The 19,212-nt window shown below is 47.0% G+C and overlaps 1 protein-coding gene across 14 annotated transcripts in view; it reads right to left on the bottom strand.

The window, feature by feature from the left end:
- Window positions 1-19,212, bottom strand: part of ERI3 (ERI1 exoribonuclease family member 3) — a 133,793-nt gene that overhangs the window by 82,816 nt on the left and 31,765 nt on the right. For all 14 annotated transcript variants that reach the window (XM_003812817.4, XM_063608028.1, XM_063608050.1 and 11 more), the window contains 3 exons: window positions 15,050-15,166; window positions 8,583-8,642; window positions 3,762-3,853 (listed from right to left, as the gene is read on the bottom strand). In XM_003812817.4, coding sequence (XP_003812865.3) covers window positions 3,762-3,853; window positions 8,583-8,642; window positions 15,050-15,166 — 269 coding nt within the window. The remainder of the gene's footprint in view (window positions 1-3,761; window positions 3,854-8,582; window positions 8,643-15,049; window positions 15,167-19,212) is intronic.

The following is a 19,212-nucleotide window of genomic DNA, read 5'->3' as shown; positions in this document are numbered from 1 at the left end:
GACGGTCACTACCCCACAGTGCTCGCCCAGGTGCGTGGTTCCATCGTGGCACCTTTCACTCCAGGTAGCAGCAGTCTCTTCAGTGGTCTTGACCGCTTGACAGCAGCCTCGAAGAAACCTCAGTAGCCCCTGCTGAGTGCATGCTCCCCATCTCCAACAGTGATAGTGTAATCTGGGCAAGTATCTTTCCATCTCCAGACCTCCTAAAACCTGAAGTGAACTCCAGGTCCACACCTGCAGAGCACAGCCAGAATGTAGTATGCACACCCCAGCAAGAAGGCAGGGGAAAAAAAGGAAGTCAAATGCCTGCATTTATGTGTTCAACCTCTCTCCTCCCTCCAGGGGGAGGAAAACTTCCTGCTCCAAAACTGAGGCTGAGCCTAGGTGAGTGTCCTCTCACCAGACTCTGAGCAGGCCCCTGGCCCCTATTCCACCAGAGAACAGCATCTGATTATCCTACCCTCTCCAAAGGGGCCTCTTCCCAGACTGCACTAAGGGCTAGGGCCTCCCTCAGGTCAGCTCTTTCCCTCCAGTCTTTCCCTCTTCTCAATCTTCCTTCTTCTCAGACTCACGGCCCACTGGGAAAGCCTCTAGTCTACGTTCTCAGCCGTGCTGTGCTACATGGCTGGTGAACCTGGATCTTCAAGCTACAGGCTAAAATCTAAGTTCCTCAAGTGGGTGCCTGTGCAGGTGTCCCTTCTCAGTCTACACCAGCGCTAACCCCACCACCATACCAAAGATGGAGCCCTTTGAAAGAGGCACTTTCTACCTGGGTAAGCAGAGAAACAACACCAAACCCTATGGGAAGCTTCAAGAAACACCAAGCAAGGCGAAGAAAAAGTGGGTCAGGTAGGGAAGGCAAGCTGACCATGAGCCAGACCCACAACAAGTGTTGTTTCTTGAAAAAATTGAGAGGGGAAATTAAATCCACATCACTAAATAAAAACTCGCCTTAGCAGGATCTGTGACTACACAACAAAGCCCACGTAAACTTGGAGAATCAACTCATCTGGCTTTGACAAAAGATGGACATAAAATGATTTGTCAGGATGGGAGCAGATTTCTTTTCTCCAGTGGGATTTATGCTACCACTTCAGTTCCCATTTCTCAGTGCCCCACTTATCAGCCCCTTTCCAACAAAAGTGATGTGAAGCTGCTGAGGGGAGAAGAGGAGAAGGAGGTAAGGACAGCAATGAGAAGGAACCATGGCTTCCAGAAACTAGAGTGTGAAATGAAAATGTTTGCTGAATTCCTAAGACTTAGTTAAATCTGAAAATGGATGTCAAAATAAGAAGTAAGCCACAGACTAACAAGTTGTGAGTGTCAATTTAACACCACCCTTGTCAGGCTCAAACACCACCCTTGTCAGGCTCATCTGCAGCCTTTACCGGGCGCATAAAAAGGTGATGGCTCTGACGAGAGCCATCTGATGAGCCTCTGCCGAGGTTCCAGGAACACCGATTAGCTGTGCGCTGTCACGCAGCACTACTTAGGTTTCCTCTCCGGCTGTTTTTATTTTGTTACACATTTAATTAAGAGCCTTCCCAGCAGTTATGCAGAGACCTGCTTATAAGAGGCAGCCACAGAGCTCCCTCCCCCAAGCCCTGCCACCTGCTTCCTTTCTGAAAACCCTTTTCTGAAGCTTCATCAGCCTTCCCAGTCCAAACCCAAACCAGCCCACAAAGTCTGCCCTACCCATCTCTTTTGGAAACTACACGGTCTTAGAATTCAATTCTGTCTAGCTACATGTCTTTAGCTCTCTGAGCCACAGGGGTTTTTGGTTTGTTTCATCTATAAAAGAAAGACAATACCACCACCCACCAGAGACGGCAGTCAGAAGGTGTGGATGCGGTAAGGTATGCGCTCATTAAAACTTGGCTTCCTTTCATATATGGTTGGGTTCCACAACTCAATCTCTTTTCTTGATGATATCATTTTTCAGGAAGAGGCAGGGCAATCTCCTGGGTCACCAACACCTGTCCAGGGCCCACTGTGCTACAGAACAGGCCAGACCAAAAGAAGACAGCACCCTCTGAAATTCCCTCTCCATCTCATGGGGAGACCAACTCCAAGCTTATAGTCTCCAACCTCATGCATGGGAAAGTTTTCATATACACATATATGTATGCATCGTGCACAGTTAAAGTAGAAGATTCTGAAATGTGTGTGTTTGGAAGGTGAAGACGCCAAAGAGAGAACAACACTGGATGAAGGGAGTCCTGGTGAGGCTACCTGGAGGAAGTGGACCTCTGGACTGGGCCAAAGGGCCTTCCTCCTGGGCCATATGAACCCCAGAATTCTGGGTATCAGCCTGAAACTGGCCCCACCCTGAGTAGCTTCTCTTGGGCTACAGAAATCCACATTAAGTCCCTTCCTCACTTTAAGGACTCAAAGCTGCCCAGGACGCTATTAACAAGAACAAGAGTCTTCTTCCTCCACTCCTTTTCCATGGACTCCTCCTCTGATTCATATCTGCTTCTAGTCCCAGCCTGTATAATTTCCCTGACAAAGAGATGTCATGTGGGAATATGGAGACCCTCTGGAGTAAACCAAGAGGGGTGCAGTCAGTTTGTGTACACACCTGATGGGTGTGGGAGATGAGGTCTCTGTGTGCTCATGTGATTTGGGGCCTTTTCTTCCTCCTGTCTCACCTAGAAAGTTGGGGTCCAATAGCAGGCTTGACACCCACCTGGGTACATAACTTCACCTCAATGCCCAGCATTCAAAAGGCTTACAAAGGGCCTTGGTGAGGAGATGACACCTGATGTGGTAGAAAATGTTACTGCAGAGCTACTACACCACACCCCTCACCAACATCCCACTTTATGCTCAAAAGTTCAAACACACACACACAAACACACACACACACAAACACACACACACAGAGACACACACACGGAATACTTGCTGCTACCTTCAGTCACAATGAACACAGAGGTAATCGATTCTATGACTCCTCAGCAAACAGTGCCCCCACCACCTCCATCCCACTTCGGTTCCCTGGGGGCCATCTGAAGCCATGTATCCATGAGGGCAGACAAGATGCACAAGTGTCAACCCAGCAAAGGAACCGGTTCTGTCTTCCATAACCGGGACAGGATCAGGAGACAAAGGTAAAAAAGCAGTGGGGACAAAGGAGGAAAGAGGAGGCTGGTGACGTGGGCAGCTTCCCGGAGCAGCCCTCTCTCATCCCACCACTGGGCTCCCAGTAGGTTCACCAGGGTCTTGCAGGCCAGATAAAGGGGCAGCATAGTATAATAGTTAAGAGCAAGGACCTGAGTTTGAATCCTGGCTGTGTGTCCTTTGGTAAATTACTTAACCTTTCTGTACCTTTACTCCCTCAGCTATAAAATAGGAAGAATAATAATGCCTACTTTATATGGTTGACAAATAAGTTACTATATTTAATTACATAGTAAACATGGTATTTGGCTTAAAATTTTTTTTTTCCAAGACACTCTTTTAACTCCTCCCTTCCAGGGCAATAACACACAGCCCCAGCAATCGGAAGGGCTGTCATGAGCAGTGAGACCTGGCAAAGGCAGGAAGGCCCCAACCATCCAGGCAGGCCCTTGACTTGCCCACACCCTGCTCCAGAGAGGCAGAAGGCAGGGCTCCCAACCGTCTTCTATCCCTGATAGCCTCAAAGACCTGAAGAATCCCTGACCCAGCTGCCTTGTAGACATTTAAGCCTCCAAAAGGCCAGACCTGGTCCCACAGATTCCAAGCCCTGCCAGCAAAGCAGCCCTTCTCATACTCACATGACTTTTAAGTCCCAGTCTCCACAGGTGACAAAAATTGACTTGACGTTTGGATCTAAGAGGCCTTCCTTCGCCATCCATTCATCGACCCTCTGAAAAGTACACAAGAACAAATGAGATTTTCCTTTTTTTTTCCCTGAGCCTGTGAAGAGCCACAACAGCAAAACACAGATAAGCTGCTTGTAATCAGAGCAGGAGAAAATTGTAATCTTATCCAGCCATGGCTCCACTGTGGGCTCTCAGGCTTGGCTCAGAACCACGGAGGCATTTGGAAGACAAACCCTTAGGAAGATCCTGCAGCCCGAATGTGTAGCCGGAGGGAGCCCCTACACTCGCCTATTGCCTGGCAGCCTGCTCCAGATCCCAGCAAATCAGTTCAAATACCTTGCTCTGACTTGGCTGTTCCTCTCATTGGTCCCCTGGCCCAGCACAGACAGGCTGTTGTCCTGGGGCATCAGAACAGGGTAGTAGGAGGCCCCAAACAGGAGCTCCAACCCACAGCTTCACTCATTCGTTTGTTTGTTTTACTCTTCTACCAAATGTTTATTAACCAAACTTACAAATTTGGTTATTCACCAAATGAAGGTGACGAACATTTTCACCTTAAGAGGCCCCTTTACTGGACTGGAGCCCCATCCTGACACCTGGGACAGTGCTGCCTGCTCCAGCTGCTAAAAGTTCAAAACTGGCCCCCAATTTCGTATTTCTCCTGTTCATGGTTGAGGATTCAAATTCAGCAGAATATTTTGAAGGCTGAGCTCAATTTCTACAAAGGGAGAAAAACTGCTCCTAAACACTCTAAATCTTTCTTTCCCTTCATCCCTTTGATCAGTTTATTTGTGTTCACACTGGAAATTCAAATACTAAAATCAGTATACAACAAGAGAAATATAATAAACAATTCAAGACTGGGTGTGGTGGCTCAGGCCTGTAATCCCAGCACTTTGGGAGGCAGACGCAGGTGGATCACTTGAGGCCAGGAATTTGAGACCAGCCTGGTTAACATGGAAAAACCCTATCCATACTAAAAATACAAAAATTAGCTGGGTGTGGTGGTGCACGCCTGTAATCCCAGCTACTTGGGAGGCTGAGGCAGAAGAATTGCTTGGGCCTGGGAGGTGGAGGTTGCAGTGAGCTGAGATCACACAACTGCACTCCAGCCTGGGTGACAGAGCGAGACTCTGTAAAAAATAAATAAATAATAAATAAAAAGAATTCATGAAGCATTGCCTTTTTCAGAAGACCCCAGGCATGGAGAGGGAGTCACACCACTGCTTCTACCCATGCAAGAGATGTCACCCAGGCTGGAGTGCAGTGGCACGATCTTGGCTCACTGCAAGCTCCGCCTCCCGGGTTCACGCCATTCTCCTGCCTCAGCCTCCAGAGTAGCTGGGACTACAGGCGCCTGCCACCACGCCTGGCTAATTTTTGTATTTTTAGTAGAGACGGGGTTTCACCGTGTTAGCCAGGATAGTCTCGATCTCCTGACCTCATGATCTGCCTGCCTCGGCCTCCCAAAGTGCTGGGATTACAGGCGTAAGCCACCACACCCGGCCACGAGATTATTTTTTAAGGCTATCTCACACAGTCATTAAAAATGCAGGATTGGAAGTCAGACACATCTGGATTCCAACCCTCCAACCCTTGGCTATTCCATATCCTGGCTGTGTCACTGATGGGGAGTCATTTAAAAGTCATGTAACCTCTCTGAACCTCAGTTTCCTTCATCTATAAAACCTTACACAGAGTTGTTCTGAGAATTAAATGTGATAATGTTTTAAGTACCTACCACAAAACAGGTAATAGGCTGAGAAGGGGAGAAAGGCAGATCATCATAATACAATAGATCCAGCACTGGAGACGTGACCACAGTGCTACAGGACCAAGAAGAGGAAGTGGCTAGCCCTACCTTTCACAGGGAAAGGAGTCAGAAAAGGCTTCACAAAGAAGATAATTGAACTAGGAGCCTGACATGGTGGAACATAGTAGAGGATACTACAGGTAGAGGCAAAGGTACATGTGCAATAATTTTGTATTTGAAGCAATTATCTGTTTAATGTCTGCCTTCCCTGCGAATATAAGCACCACGAAGGCAGGAACTCTGTCTTACTCACTGCCTTAATCTCTCATTCAGCATAGGATCTACTCAAGAGATATTTGCTGACTGACTGAAAATATGAGTAGGTAAAAGTTTAGGATGACCGAAGTCCACAGTATATAGAAAGAAAGGACAAAGGCTGGAGGACTAGGTTAGGCCAGACCGTGAACGGCCTCGTGTGCTCAGCAGGAAAGAGACAGCCCATGGATATCTTTAAGTATCTTAAGTAAGATTACTTCTAGCAGGTATAGGCTGGCTCCCTGGATACCTCTGAGATGCTAGAGGCCTGGCCCACGCTAAAGTCATCCTTGACTAAGGCCAAGGATCCTACCTAGTTCCGTGGCTATAGCAGCCCTACCAACCAGAATGTCAGAGCTGCTCCCCGGTGCCAGACTATGCAGACCATGTGGTCTCTAAACCCTCTTTACACTCTGTACACCAGAAAATCCTCCTCAGCCAAAGAATCTTCCCAAAAGATAAATTCTGGATCTTCCACTGCTAAATGGTCTCTCTCCTCTGGCCCAACTCCTTGCATGTATGTGCACATCGCGCGTGCGCGCGCGCGCACACACACGCACACGTGCGTGAATCCATGAATCCTTTCCCCAGGGTCACCTAAGAAAAGAGGTAAGGTGAAACTAGGGCTCCCTAAATCAGCATAACCTCCCCCAAGCTCACTGTTTTATATCCCCAAGTTAAGTGCCCCACATACTAGAGGGGCTCCCCAGTGCCCCAACTCCTGCACAGTGAAAGAGAGAGCAAGACACAACAGGAGGCCACACTCAGCAAAACTGGGCCCTTATCATAGGAAGCACTCAACACTCAGTGGGGTCCCTGGAATCTTAGGACCCCGGCCATTCACTTGCATAGCAGCTATTCAGTGAACACCTTTTACCATGAGTCAGGTAAACATCTAGCTGGCTGCCTGCTAAGGGCCTTGGTTCGGACAAGAAATGAGCTCTTTATCTCCATAACCAACTCAGGACTAATGAGATGAAGCAGAGCCCGGTCTGGTCTCCTACCTGCCAGAAACTCTCTATTCAGGCTGATACCAGGAATTTTCCCTCCTTACCCACAAAGTATATAGAAGTAGCAGAAAGTAGCTTCTTGGGTGAGACCCAGAATTCTTTAAGCACCCTGCTCCAGGGCTGGCCTACGGTTAGCAGGGGGTTGCCTCCTCAAGACCACATCTCCTCCTCGACTGGAGCCACTGAGAAAAAAAACCCATAACCTCAAGAGTTCTAGTTTGCTGCTGGCCCAGAGCAAGTATCTTCCTCCAGGATCCCAGCTACAGATGTTCCAGGAAAAAGGTGCCTGTCTTCTGGCATCCCTCAGGAGCCAGGCCCTGGCTGGGGATGGTGGCTGGGACAGAGGAAAGAATGAGTTCCCTCTGTCTCCTTGAGTCTGGTTTAACAGTCCATGCTAAGGAGCTCCCTTGGTCATAGGAATGAATCTCTTCAAAAAAAAGATGGTCAATATGGCTGGGAAGCATCTCAGAGCTCATCTCATCTTCTCCCAATCTACCGCAGGTGCCCAAACTCTGACTCCCAACCAGACTGGTCACAGCCTAGGTTCCCACACTCCCAGGGACAGGAAATACACTCTGCCACTGAGGTGAGCCTAAACTTGCCTCTCTGACCCTGGCTCCATCCTTGGGGGCCCCACGAAATTCAATCTGCATCTCTCTCCTCCATGGGACAGGATCTCTCGGCTAAAAAAAGGTATCTTGCCCTGCTCCCTGCCACTACGCTACTTCCTCTAGGCTGCACACCTCCAGTGCAGATGTGCCCTGCTATTCCTGCAGATATTCTGCTTTCTCCTATGCTTTGATAAGGTCTGAGCTTTGGCTTTATTGGTCTTAAAAAATAAATAAAGCACCTAATGAGATCCACAGGCTTTTTCTCTTCTCCCCTCCCCCTATAGAGAAAGACATGGGAGGGGGACCTTCTCCCCCTGTGAAAACCTCCAGGCCAGAGGAGGGTGGGAGACAAGCTAAGACCAAGCACTGCCCTTCCTTATTCCCTCGGGCTACAGCGCAAGAAACAGCATCTTAACCTTTTCTAGCTCCCCGAGGAGAACATCCTAGAAGTGTGGTCTCTGCCAAGGGTTTTAAAGTCTTTAATTTGATTTCCCTCACATAGGCAATTGTTGTAATTATTCTGATTAGGAATCATTACCCAGTGCAGCCTCTGCACCCGACAGGCACAATGCATCCAGTGGCAAGCTGCAGTGGGGCAGGCGGGCCCAGCCACAGCTCCTGGAGGAGCTCTCAGCAAACAAAAGCCATCAATGGGGAGTTCTGGGTGAGTTAATGAAGTGCTCACATGCCACAAGAAGCCAACACTAAAGCTAAACAAAAACACCTCCAGTCCCCGGGGCTAGTCCCACAGTACCAAGCTCAGCTCCCCTACTCCCCAGCCCACCCAGCATAGGCTACCCCAGAGTCAGCCAGCACAGGGCCATAGGCCAGGAAGGGGTGGGGGCCCCTCTGCCTGACTCCTGGCAGCACTGGGACATCTTGTCAGAAACCCTGACGGGAACAGCTGGAGATGACAGATCAATGGTTCAATACTCTCAACAGCATGTCACTGATGTGACAGCAAATGTTATTCTAATCAAGCCATAATCATAGTCAAATTACACGGCTACATTCTCAGGAGGGGAGGGAGAGAAAGGCAGCAGGAAGGGGTCAGAGGTCAGGAATTAAAGGTCACTCAACCTACCTCCAGCACTTGCTGCAGGCTTGGCTGACCATCCACCATGGCTTGAATAATCCCGGTGAGCTGAAAGGAAAGAGAAATAGCCGATGGGTAGAAAACCAGGGTGAAGGGACTCAAGGCTGAACAGGACCCCTTCCTTTCTGTTTTTCTCCTTCTGTTGTAAAGGGCTCTGATCTGGCACTGCTTTAGGTTCAGAGCCCAACTAGAAGACTTGGGAATAAAGTCCCAGGACCCAGGACACAATGTGTGCTTCTCCCATAATATCCAGCCCTGAGATGGGTGTACACATACACATGCTGACCACAAGGCGTGTTCTCACACCTGTTTCCACAAGGCATGTTCTCACACCTGTTTCAGCTTTCAGTTTGCAAACAAATTGATGTTACATGTCTTTTGTATTCAATAGGCTCAATAACTTCCCACAATTACAGTCTCAAGTAAATTCAGCTCCTAGCTTCACAGAAGTTCCCGTAAAACTTGGGAGTGCTCATACAGGACAGGCACACTTGGCTTCAAGTCCACCCCTTCTCTGAGCCTTGATATCCAGCACTGCCCCCTCCCACACTCTCCCTAACACCTTCCCTAACATCCATGAAGTCCCACAGGCTCCTATCCTTCACCCTGCATACGTGGGCCATCAATATGAACTAGCCAAGCAAGAGACAGAGTCATCTTTAACCAATGGGGAAACTAAGACAAAAAGGCCTAATGTTCAGACTATGACCTAGAGAATTTCTGACTCAGGCCTATGCTCCACCTAGGTCAGGCCTGGGTTCAAACAAGCTTGTTGTTTTGCTTTGTTTTGGTTTGGTTTAAAGTAAAAAAAAAAAAAAAAAAAAAGACTGGGGATAGATTGCCTACAAGGATCTGAGGGCATGAGGCCCCCATGTCCTGGACACCAACTGGAAATCACCACCCCCAGCATGTCCCTGGCTACTTCCAGAAAGAGCAGTATCTCAGACTTGCTTGGAAACTTCTTTTTTTTAAAGTGTGTTGGAGGGGAGATTAAACTCTAGTTAAACTATAATTACACTTAATGAATACCAAATACCCAACTCACAGAAATTGCTGGCTCTAAAAGGGAAGGTTATTTTCTCATGGTGACTTACATGGAATGGTAATATACACCTTTTAGGGAGAAATTTTCATTTTAAAAACGCTGAGCTCCTCTAGGTGGGTTTCTGTAGTTCATCAAGTCATTATTAGGTGGTATTTTAAGGAAGTGTAAGGACACAGCCACTCTATTTTATATTCCAGAAACTGTTTTTATATTAATCTGTATTTTAATTGGGTAACAGCTGCTGCCTACAGACTTCCCATGGTCTAAAAGGAAAATAAATTAGAAAGATTAACTACACTGTTGTTTTGCAAAGCTTTAACCCACAGCATGCCCACCCGGCTGGCACCTCCACACCCTTTCCTTGCTTGGAAGACCAAAGAACTGCCCAGTAGAGGGAGGGCCTGAGTCAAAGAGAAGAAAAGACGGTCCGCTAAGGGCTGGGGGGCTGGGAGTGGGGAAGTGCCCTCGGTCAGCAGCTTCAATAATCTTGGAGTACAAAGGACTCCTCCTTTTATTTAGTCAACAACTATTCATAGAAAGCCTACTACGGGCAGGGCCGCATTACAGGAACTAGAGATCTGGCAGTGAAGAAAAATGTAAAAACTCTGCCCTCATGGAATACATGTTCTCAGCAGCCCCCTCCTACACCCAGCCCCAAGTAGTACCGAGAGCCTCTACATCTTCCAGAGCCGCAAACTGAGCAGGCAGTTGCCCTCTTTTGCCTCAGGCATGAAGGGGCCAAAGAGAGTCAGGAGGAGGCTTATTACCAACCCCAGATTAGTGACAGACACCCACAGGCCCACCGCTGCCCATTCTGGTCCAGCTTCTCTCCTGTTAAGCCTAGGGCTTAGATACATCTTCAGGCCTGGAGCTGAGGCTCAACATCAGGACCATCCTGGAAAAGGTGGACCACAGCCACTCTCACTTCTTAGGAAGCTCCAGGGTCCAAATGTTAGTCTTGTGTCTGGTCTGAGTTTCAGGCGGCAAGGTTAGGTCCACTCCTTCTCTTGGCTCCCACCAAGGGTCTCTCAAATGAGCTGAATGCCAAGGGCTTAAAGAAAGTCTCACTCACACAGGAAAGCAATGCACCCTTGCCAAGAGCCCTCCCTCCCTTGAGATAAGGCTTAGGTCAGCACCTGTGTGTACCCCATAAGCCCCTGCCCTGGGCCCCAGGAAAATCACTGATGTGGGGCAAGAAAATCACTACACCAAAATGGAAAACCAGGGTGCTGCTCTGGTGTTCTGCTGCAGGATGCCTCACTGCAGACTAAACCCAACTCTCCCACCTGGAGCTGGGGAAATGGAGCTCCAGCATCCTGGGGCTTTCACAAACTCCACTCCAGTGCTCAGTGATCCTAGAATCATCAGCCTGGGAGGAGCCTAGTGAGGTCAGCTCCTTCTCTCACCATGCTTCCCAGACAACAGCCATTTTCATTTGCGGCCCAGTAAAGCATGGCTCACAGCTGAGCTCCTCAAGGATTTGCATTTAGCCCCCAGAGACACAGGGGCTTGAGCAGTTGGCTCAGCTAGACAAAGCCTTCTCAGGGAAGGCCTCAGGCTCCTGTATTAATCCCTCCAAGGATGGACCACCCCTTTTCAGCTCTGCCAAGGCACTGGACAAAGAAGGGATGAAATTAAAAGTTAGTTCTGGGCTGGGCATGGTGGCTCGGCCTGCAATCCCAGCCCTTTGGGAGGCTAAGGCAGGAGGACTGCTTGAGCCCAAGAATTTGAGACCAGCTTATGCAACATAGGGAGACCCCATCTTTTTTTTTTTTTTTTAAGTAAAAATTAGTTCCTCTACCTGATACTAATGACCTATAAGACACGTGTAAGGTACAGGATGCTATGAGGGAACGAGAGAATTTTATCAAATTAATACTGGGAAGTTCTATCTTAGGCCTAACTTAAATCCTTCATGTTACAGTTTAAGCCCAGTCCCACTTGGGTTAATACATGTTTGTAAAAAGCTTTCACTCCTTACAATGAAAGGTACTAGAGCAAAGCCAAGTATTATTAAGCTGAGAACCAGGGCTCACAGGCTAAACAGAGCTCAGAGACCTTAGCCACTTAAAGCAGGAGAGGTGAGAGGAAGAATTAATGTGTGCTCTGTGGCTCCTTTCAATGAGGGATTACAGATTAACTCCCACTTCTCCAGACTCAGAAACCACAAGGCAAGGGGCTTTTGACCCTGACTGATAACATGGCTGGTTACTGAGATCCCCTGCCCTCACAAGGGCTTTGTCCAGGAATGAGCTGGCTTCATCATAAACACTAGCAACTACAGGAAGCAGCCCAGGAAACTCAGTGCCAATAGCATGTCAGCATCCAGCGCTTTCTCCTTTCACAGTTTATCTCCAACACAATCGTATTCTGACACCAAGACAGTTTGTTGATTACATAAGCACTTGTCTCTGGTGTGCAATCTGATAATCAGACCCACTCTTTCTCTTCAGACAAAGAGACCAATAAATCTCACCCTTTATAAGTACAGGTGCAAGACAAAGCCCTTTACTGGCATTTAGCAAAATGAGTATTTCTCTAGTTTTTTTTTCATGATAACAACAACAAAAAGAAGACATGGTTAGGGGCTGTGCAGCAGCCCAGCTGCTAGAGATAGAGACTTGATGAGCTGGAGCAGATTCTAGAGGTCAAAGGGAAAGGGCTCGGGAAGGAATGAAACACATCCCATCCTATCTCTGTCAGAACCACGTCTCCAGGCCGACTCTCAACTGAAACTAAGAAGGGACCTCAAGAAGGGTACTAACACATTCCTAATATGAAGCAGTAAAAGTAAGAGTCTCTCTGTGTGTGCTAGAGACTTGTTCAAACTGGAATCCTTCTTCCTACCAGCACTGAGCCTGCTTCTCTCCCCAAGCATGTGCCCATGTGTGTGCACATGTCATACGCATGTGCATGCGTGCACACACACACACACACACACACACACACTGGGGTTAAGAACTTCTTGTGCACAAGAGAGAAAATCCTGCCAGAGGAACTACTTAAGTATAATCTGGAGGTTTGGGACTGTTCCTCACACTTACTAATGAGAGATTTTCTCTGGTTGGAATGACCTCCATCCCTACCCGCAAAAGGCACCAACTGCCAGGTTGGATGAGGTTTCAGAATGACAGCCCCCATCCTGTGTCTATGCCTCTCGGAGATACAATTCCATCTGGTACGGAGACAGGGCAAAATTTATATGATCTGAGGTTTTCCAAACAAGACTTTACTTACTTACTCAAAATAACAAGTCAGCAGTACAGTTGTTTTTGGGAGAGACAGAAAATAACTCCTTGACAATATTCATTTCATTTAAGGGACATGTATCAAGTGTTTACTTGGTAGCAGACCCTAATGATGGGATGGAGATGGATCAGGTCTAGTTTCTTCCCTCAAAGAACTTATAGTCTAGTGAAAAGACAGATAAATAATTATAGTATAAAGTATCTGATCAGTTCTATGTTGGAATAAGCACAACTCAATCTGGGGATCAGGGAAAGTGACCCTAAGCAGAGTCCTGGAGGTCAAGCAGGAGTTGGCGGGGAGAGTGGGAACTCTGTGCAGGCAGGAGGACCATCATGTGAAAAGATAGACTGTAAGAGGGCAACCTCTGGGTGAGGGGAGCTAGGTGGGAGATGAAGCAGAGAGATATGAGGCTGGCCAAAAAAGGATGGACAAGATCATGGCGAGTTTTGAGCTCTGGAAACCTGAGACAAAATGGCAGACCCAGTGCCTACAGAACAACCACATTTTCACTTTTAGAACAGCCTTCATAATAAAGATCCCAACTACCACTCCTACTCCCCTCCAAATTATGTATGTGCATCCTTGGGTGAAGCTTTCTAGAGAGAAGAAACTGTTCATCATAGTCTCACAATCCCTCCTCCCATTCCCACAAAAAGTAGCAGCAGCAGCCTTACTCTAAAAGAAGTCCCTCTTCTTCCGATACTCTCAAGCATCCACTCCTGCCCAGGGTCCAGCTCCAGCAGAATACTGTTACATTCCTAAACAGGTAGCAAACTTACTAAAATTTGGGCCTGCCTGTCTACGTAAGGACAAGAGGACATTAGCCTTTCAAGGCCAGTGGAGGGCTCAGGTAACTGGCTGGCTTAAAGAAAGTCTTTCCTTCCCTTCGCATAAGCAAGGGAATTTTCATCATCATTAAAATGGTGATTTTTCAAAAAGGGCAGAAAAGTCAGATTAGCGCCCCCTGGTGGTATAGGTAAATCCCAGGGGAAAGGGGAAACCCCAGCAGAGGAAGGCGAAAACCAGAACCCAACATCATTAGTTGGAATAACAAAAGGCTTAAGAGGCTAGGCGCCTTGGCAGATGGATGCCTGCAACAAAAGCCCCACCTGGGTCAGCTGGTAAACACTGGCATCGAATTCAGGAGCAACCTCGAGACCTCCTATCTGGGCTAAGTCAGCCTCAGGGCCCACCAGGGTCAAACAGGCTCATCCCCAGCCTTCTTACCAAGGAGACTGTTTGGGATAACTCAAGAACCCTTTTTCACCTATTTCATTCACATGTAGAAGATAGGTCTCTAAATGAAGGCACAAAGTCTCTAATGTACCTCAGCCCCAGACTCTTAAAAGATTCTCATCACCCCTGCTACCACACATTCTTAACCCCTGATTGCACCACAGCCTGTTGGCCACCACTGAGTGCATTACATGACATGTCACAGGGAAAAGTAGCCACAGAAGACTTCACACAGTTCTGGGAGTTAGAACTTGCAGGGGCTCCTCCCCTCTGCCAATGGCTCTTTTGAGCCTCCAGCAATGATTAAAATCTCAGTTAGGCCCAGTTTCACAATCTGTAAAATGCAACCAATACTAACCTGCTGACAAGGAGGCCAAGTACAGTACCCACCTAGGATAAGCAGATTTCAGCCTTGGCCAGCCAGGTCTCATGCTTCACTGAGACCACTCTTCTCTTCCCTCGGTGACAGAATGTACCTTCGACAAACTCAACCTACGCTTCACACAGGACCACTTTACAGGAGGACAGAGTAACAATGCCAGAAAGCTAAGAAGGCCTGAACATAACCCTGCCTTCCAAGTGGCTGAAATCTTTACCTCTTGCCAAGGGGCCCTAAGGGAAATTGAACTGGAAAGAACTTGAACCCCAGAAATGCCATTCTGCTCCTGGTCTCCAAGTGCCGGTCACCAGGAAGGGATGCTGGGGAAGCAGGGGTAGACTAAGCCACTGATCTCCCTGGGTCCCCAGTAACAACAGTGACCTGAGTGGAGTGGCAGACTTTATAAAACCTAACTGCTAGGTCTAGTGTGCACTTGCCTTAAGCATTGATAAGCCCTATGCTTTCTCTAAGTGGCCTATATAGAGCACCAAGGATTCCAAAATTCCCCTCCCAGGAGCCCTTGCTGCCCACTTCCAGGGCCCTTACCTCTGTACAGAATGGGGTAAGCTGTGGATGGACTACAGGCTGGACATACATGTGAAAGGTAGACTCAATCTCCATGGTCCGGCCATTTAGCTTTAGGATGGGGAACTCGATGATTTCCTGGAGTGCCAAAGATACAGAAAAGGAAAAATAAGTTATTGTAATCAACCATTTCCAACAGTAGCTCCAAGTCAACAAAGAATGAGTGTTTTGGATTCATTAGTGTTTTGGGTTCATTAGCTCCTGCCAGGCCAAACCCAAGATTGAGTGAGACGGCACCAGCAGTTACAATCCTAACCTTCCCACTGCTAATATCCTCATAGGTTCCAGGGACTGGACACAGCCCTCATCCCCACTGTTTCTGGAAATGGGAAGGAAGACAGTGGTATCATCTGCCCCAGTTTCTCCAACTGGTTCTCTAGCAGAGGCTTGCTAACTTGAGCCCCTAAGAATACGCCCTTCTTTCTCTTGCCCAGGTCCCTGTCCTGAAATGGGTCTGATCTCCTGCCATATAGACAACCAGCCATCAGACCAATGCATAGATTTCCTTGTATGAAGTTTGAACCAAGCTGGTAAGTTTCTTCATTAGTTCTTATTTTTCAAAAAAAGATAAAAAATAAAGCCAAAGGGGATCCCAAAGAGAAGGAGAAAAGTAACAGTAATAGGAGCCAGCGCCTCCCACCTTTCAGGCAGCACACACTACCTCTACAACACCAGCCCAATCGCTTAGCTAGCCTTTCCCAGTCCACTGAAACATAATGGAAGAGAAGGAGGAGGAGTGACAATTTGTTTGGTGTCTCTAAGATTAATTTGTCTCCGCTATTTAATAGAGATGCACAGCACCAAGGTCCTGGTGTGCAAACAGGCTTGCAGAACGCTGGCTGTGCAGCACGCCTCATACATCGCTCCTGGGAAGGGAGGAACGCACCAGAGGGTGGAGAGGGCAGAAGAGAGCACATGCGTACCAGAGAGAAGAGGGAAAGCGAGGAGAGAGCATAAAAAAAATTATTGCTTTTTAATATTCAAAAACAGTTTGCAAAATTTAATCAAAGCAGAGGAAAAGCTAACATTTTTACCACTTTGACATTTTTATTAGCGCTTTCATAAATTTTTAAAACATGAATGGAATTAGTTTACAACACACAAAAAAGAACTGCCCTGAAAACATCTGGAAGAGACAAATAGGAAATAATAAAAAAATAAAATAAAAGCAAAATTCTCTGAGTAAAATTAGCATGTGGAAAGGGCCTCCACTGCAGAGAGAAAGGAAGGGGGCTCTGCCTATTCAGTGGCCCCAATAGTCAGCTCCAGCAGCACCCCTTCCCCAGGTCCTTCATTCTGGAGAAGACCTTTCCAGTATCATTAAAATCAAGGTAAAGTGGTTCTCTCCAGAGACAGCCTGGAGAAGCAACACGAAACGGATGACACCTGACTGCACTTAGGAAATTAATGGGTGGGAAAACACAAGGAGAAATGCTCAATCTCCTTGATGTCCCAGGAAAGCCAGGTATCCTCCCGGCAAAACATACCCACTAATATTGGGCTTGTTTTTAAAGCATCTATTTCAATCCAACACATCAGGACCAAAAACCAAATCAAGTCAGTCAGACTTCATGCCAGAGAGATTCAAAGATTGTGGTTGCCTTGTCTCCGTGGGCTGATCTCCAAAGATGAGGAAGCTGACAGGAGCTTATTCCCAGAGATAGAAAGGGCAAAATGGCTGCAAGCCTGAGGCAGAGGGGAGAGAAGGGAGGCCCAGACTGCTGCTTAGACCAGGTAATACCTCTCCTTCCAAGGTGAAGAGAGGGGGACACTCATTTCCCAATTCCCTGGACCTTCTGTTCCCCAAGAAGCATTACATACAGAGTAAATGGGGGTTTGGAACTGAATAACAAAATCGAACACACACCAAAAAAATACACATTGGTCCCCCTGCAAAATCAGGTATCCAGGATTCCAAGAGCCAACTCTGAGGTGTTGCCCATGAATCAGGCTCATCTGACTCCTGATTTTTCCGATGTGTCCTTCCTCTTCCCCTAAGTAGAAGAAACACTTCCTCAACAGAAAGAGCTCTATAGCCTGGTGAGTTTGGCTGCCCTGGTGTCTAAGGAAACAAATACAGCCAGCTCCTCACTAACAATGTTAGCTGGGCCCACAATGAAATTTAACCTGTGACACAACTGTACTTTTCATTTAAACTTTCATTTGGAGAGCAGCAGTGTTTGGAGACCTACAGTTTGTCCTGCTAATAAAGACAAGTGTTGGGACCTTTAAGGATGCCATTCATCTTTGGCTTTTTATTAAATTCAATTTTCTTAAGCCCATGATACATTATGAAATTAGGAGTTGACATTCCTCTGGAAATAAAAATATCTATCAAACATTAATAGAAAAAAACCCTCTATTACCAAGAATTTATGGCTTAAAGTTGATCTCTTTCCACTTTTTTACAAGCACATGGTTTGTTTTAGATATCCGAAATGCTATTATAGATCTAGGATTTCATTAGTATTTATTATAAAATAGTATGTGCTTCAGCTTCCACTCTGACCAGCACCAAGTCAACATCCCCAGCAGACTCTCTGGAAACTTGGCCTTTGGGTTTCCGCATTGCAGCAAATAACAGCAAATACTGCAGCTCAATATTCAAACTTTCCTGATGTTAGCTTCCTCACCCATAGGGAAATGGGGCCAACTAAGTGCTGAAACTCAGTGCCATGCTCCCAGAGAGGAAGAACAAGCCAGACTCAGATCCACGCAAAAAAAAAAAAAAAAAAAAGGAGGGGGGTAGGCCCCTGAAATTCCCAGGGTGCCTACACCCAAGGCTCAGGACACATCAAATTGGGCCTATTATAAACATATCTCTGATAATGCTAGCTCATCAGCCAAGCCTTCTCCCCAAGACCAAGAAGAGGTGGTTTCAAGCACCAGTCTCAAAACATGACTTTGCAGGGGCCCTTCCTCCACAACATGAGGAGCTGTTATTAACAATGAGCCTACACACTGGCATATTCACTTGAGCTACTGAGGATGCAAAAGAGAAGCTTCTGAGAAAAGACTCTGAGAAATTAGAGCAGCAAGGACCTCACTGAGGTACTTCTTACCTTCCCATATTGCCCAGCCAGTACTTCCATACTTCCCAGAACCTCAAAATACTGGCCCAAACAGCCCAGTAGTGGGAGAGGTGCCCCAATCTGCACCAAGTTGGCACAACTCTGCAGCCAGGGCACCTGAAGCATGACAAACATTTTGAAGATTTTTAGCTGATAATGATCAGAGATGGAACCCCAACACTACAGGTTAGTGGCATTAATCCCAACACAAAGATTTGTGACAATGTGCCCAAGTGCCAGCCTCTATGTCCAGTTGCTCAGATAATGAAACTGTTATTCCTGACCCTGACCTTTTCTCTCAGCCAATTTCATCATTCCCCTAGGAAGAGGTTTATTTCAGAAACAGTTTTGTGTAAAAGTAGCACCAGGAAGGAAGGAAGGACCAGTCGTATTTACCAGCCCTCTTTCCCTATCCTAATAATAGCTTTACAATTCTTTGCCTTTGTATGCCATTTGCATTCAATTAAACTACCTGAGTGCCTACTTTGTGTAGGCTATCAGACAGGGGCTGGAGCAGGACTAGAGATAAGATGTAGTCTCCACTTTGGAGAAGCACATGGACTATGAGTGGAAAAGATAGGCAAACAAAGAACAGTACACTGTGATAAATACCTTAGTGGAGGGACATACACAGTGTTATGTTTTTCCATTCACAAAAGTGTAGTTTCACATACATTTTCTTATTTTACCCTCCTTAATCCTGGCAGACAGGTTACATCATCATCACCATCACCATCTTCAGGTCATAAATCAATACTATTAAGCATCTACTATTCACCAGGCAGGGGCTGGCTGTAGACACAGAGATGAATACAATGAAAGGTGGCTCCTCTCTCTGAGATGCTCAAGTCTGGGCAAAGGGTGAAGAGGAGCTGGCCTCCAGTGCTCTCCAAGACATGTGGAAAATGCAATCGTTTTATTCCATTTATTGTTTACTACGTGGCAGATACTGTGCTAATAGGAATGATCTCATTTTAATCCTCCTAACTCATGAGGTGGGAATCATAGTCATCCCTATTTCACAAATAAACTAAGGCCCAAAGATGTTAACTC

Source organism: Pan paniscus, chromosome 1 (assembly GCF_029289425.2).
Source record: "Pan paniscus chromosome 1, NHGRI_mPanPan1-v2.0_pri, whole genome shotgun sequence".
NCBI lineage: Eukaryota > Metazoa > Chordata > Mammalia > Primates > Hominidae > Pan > Pan paniscus.
This window is presented reverse-complemented; position numbering and strand designations above follow the sequence as displayed.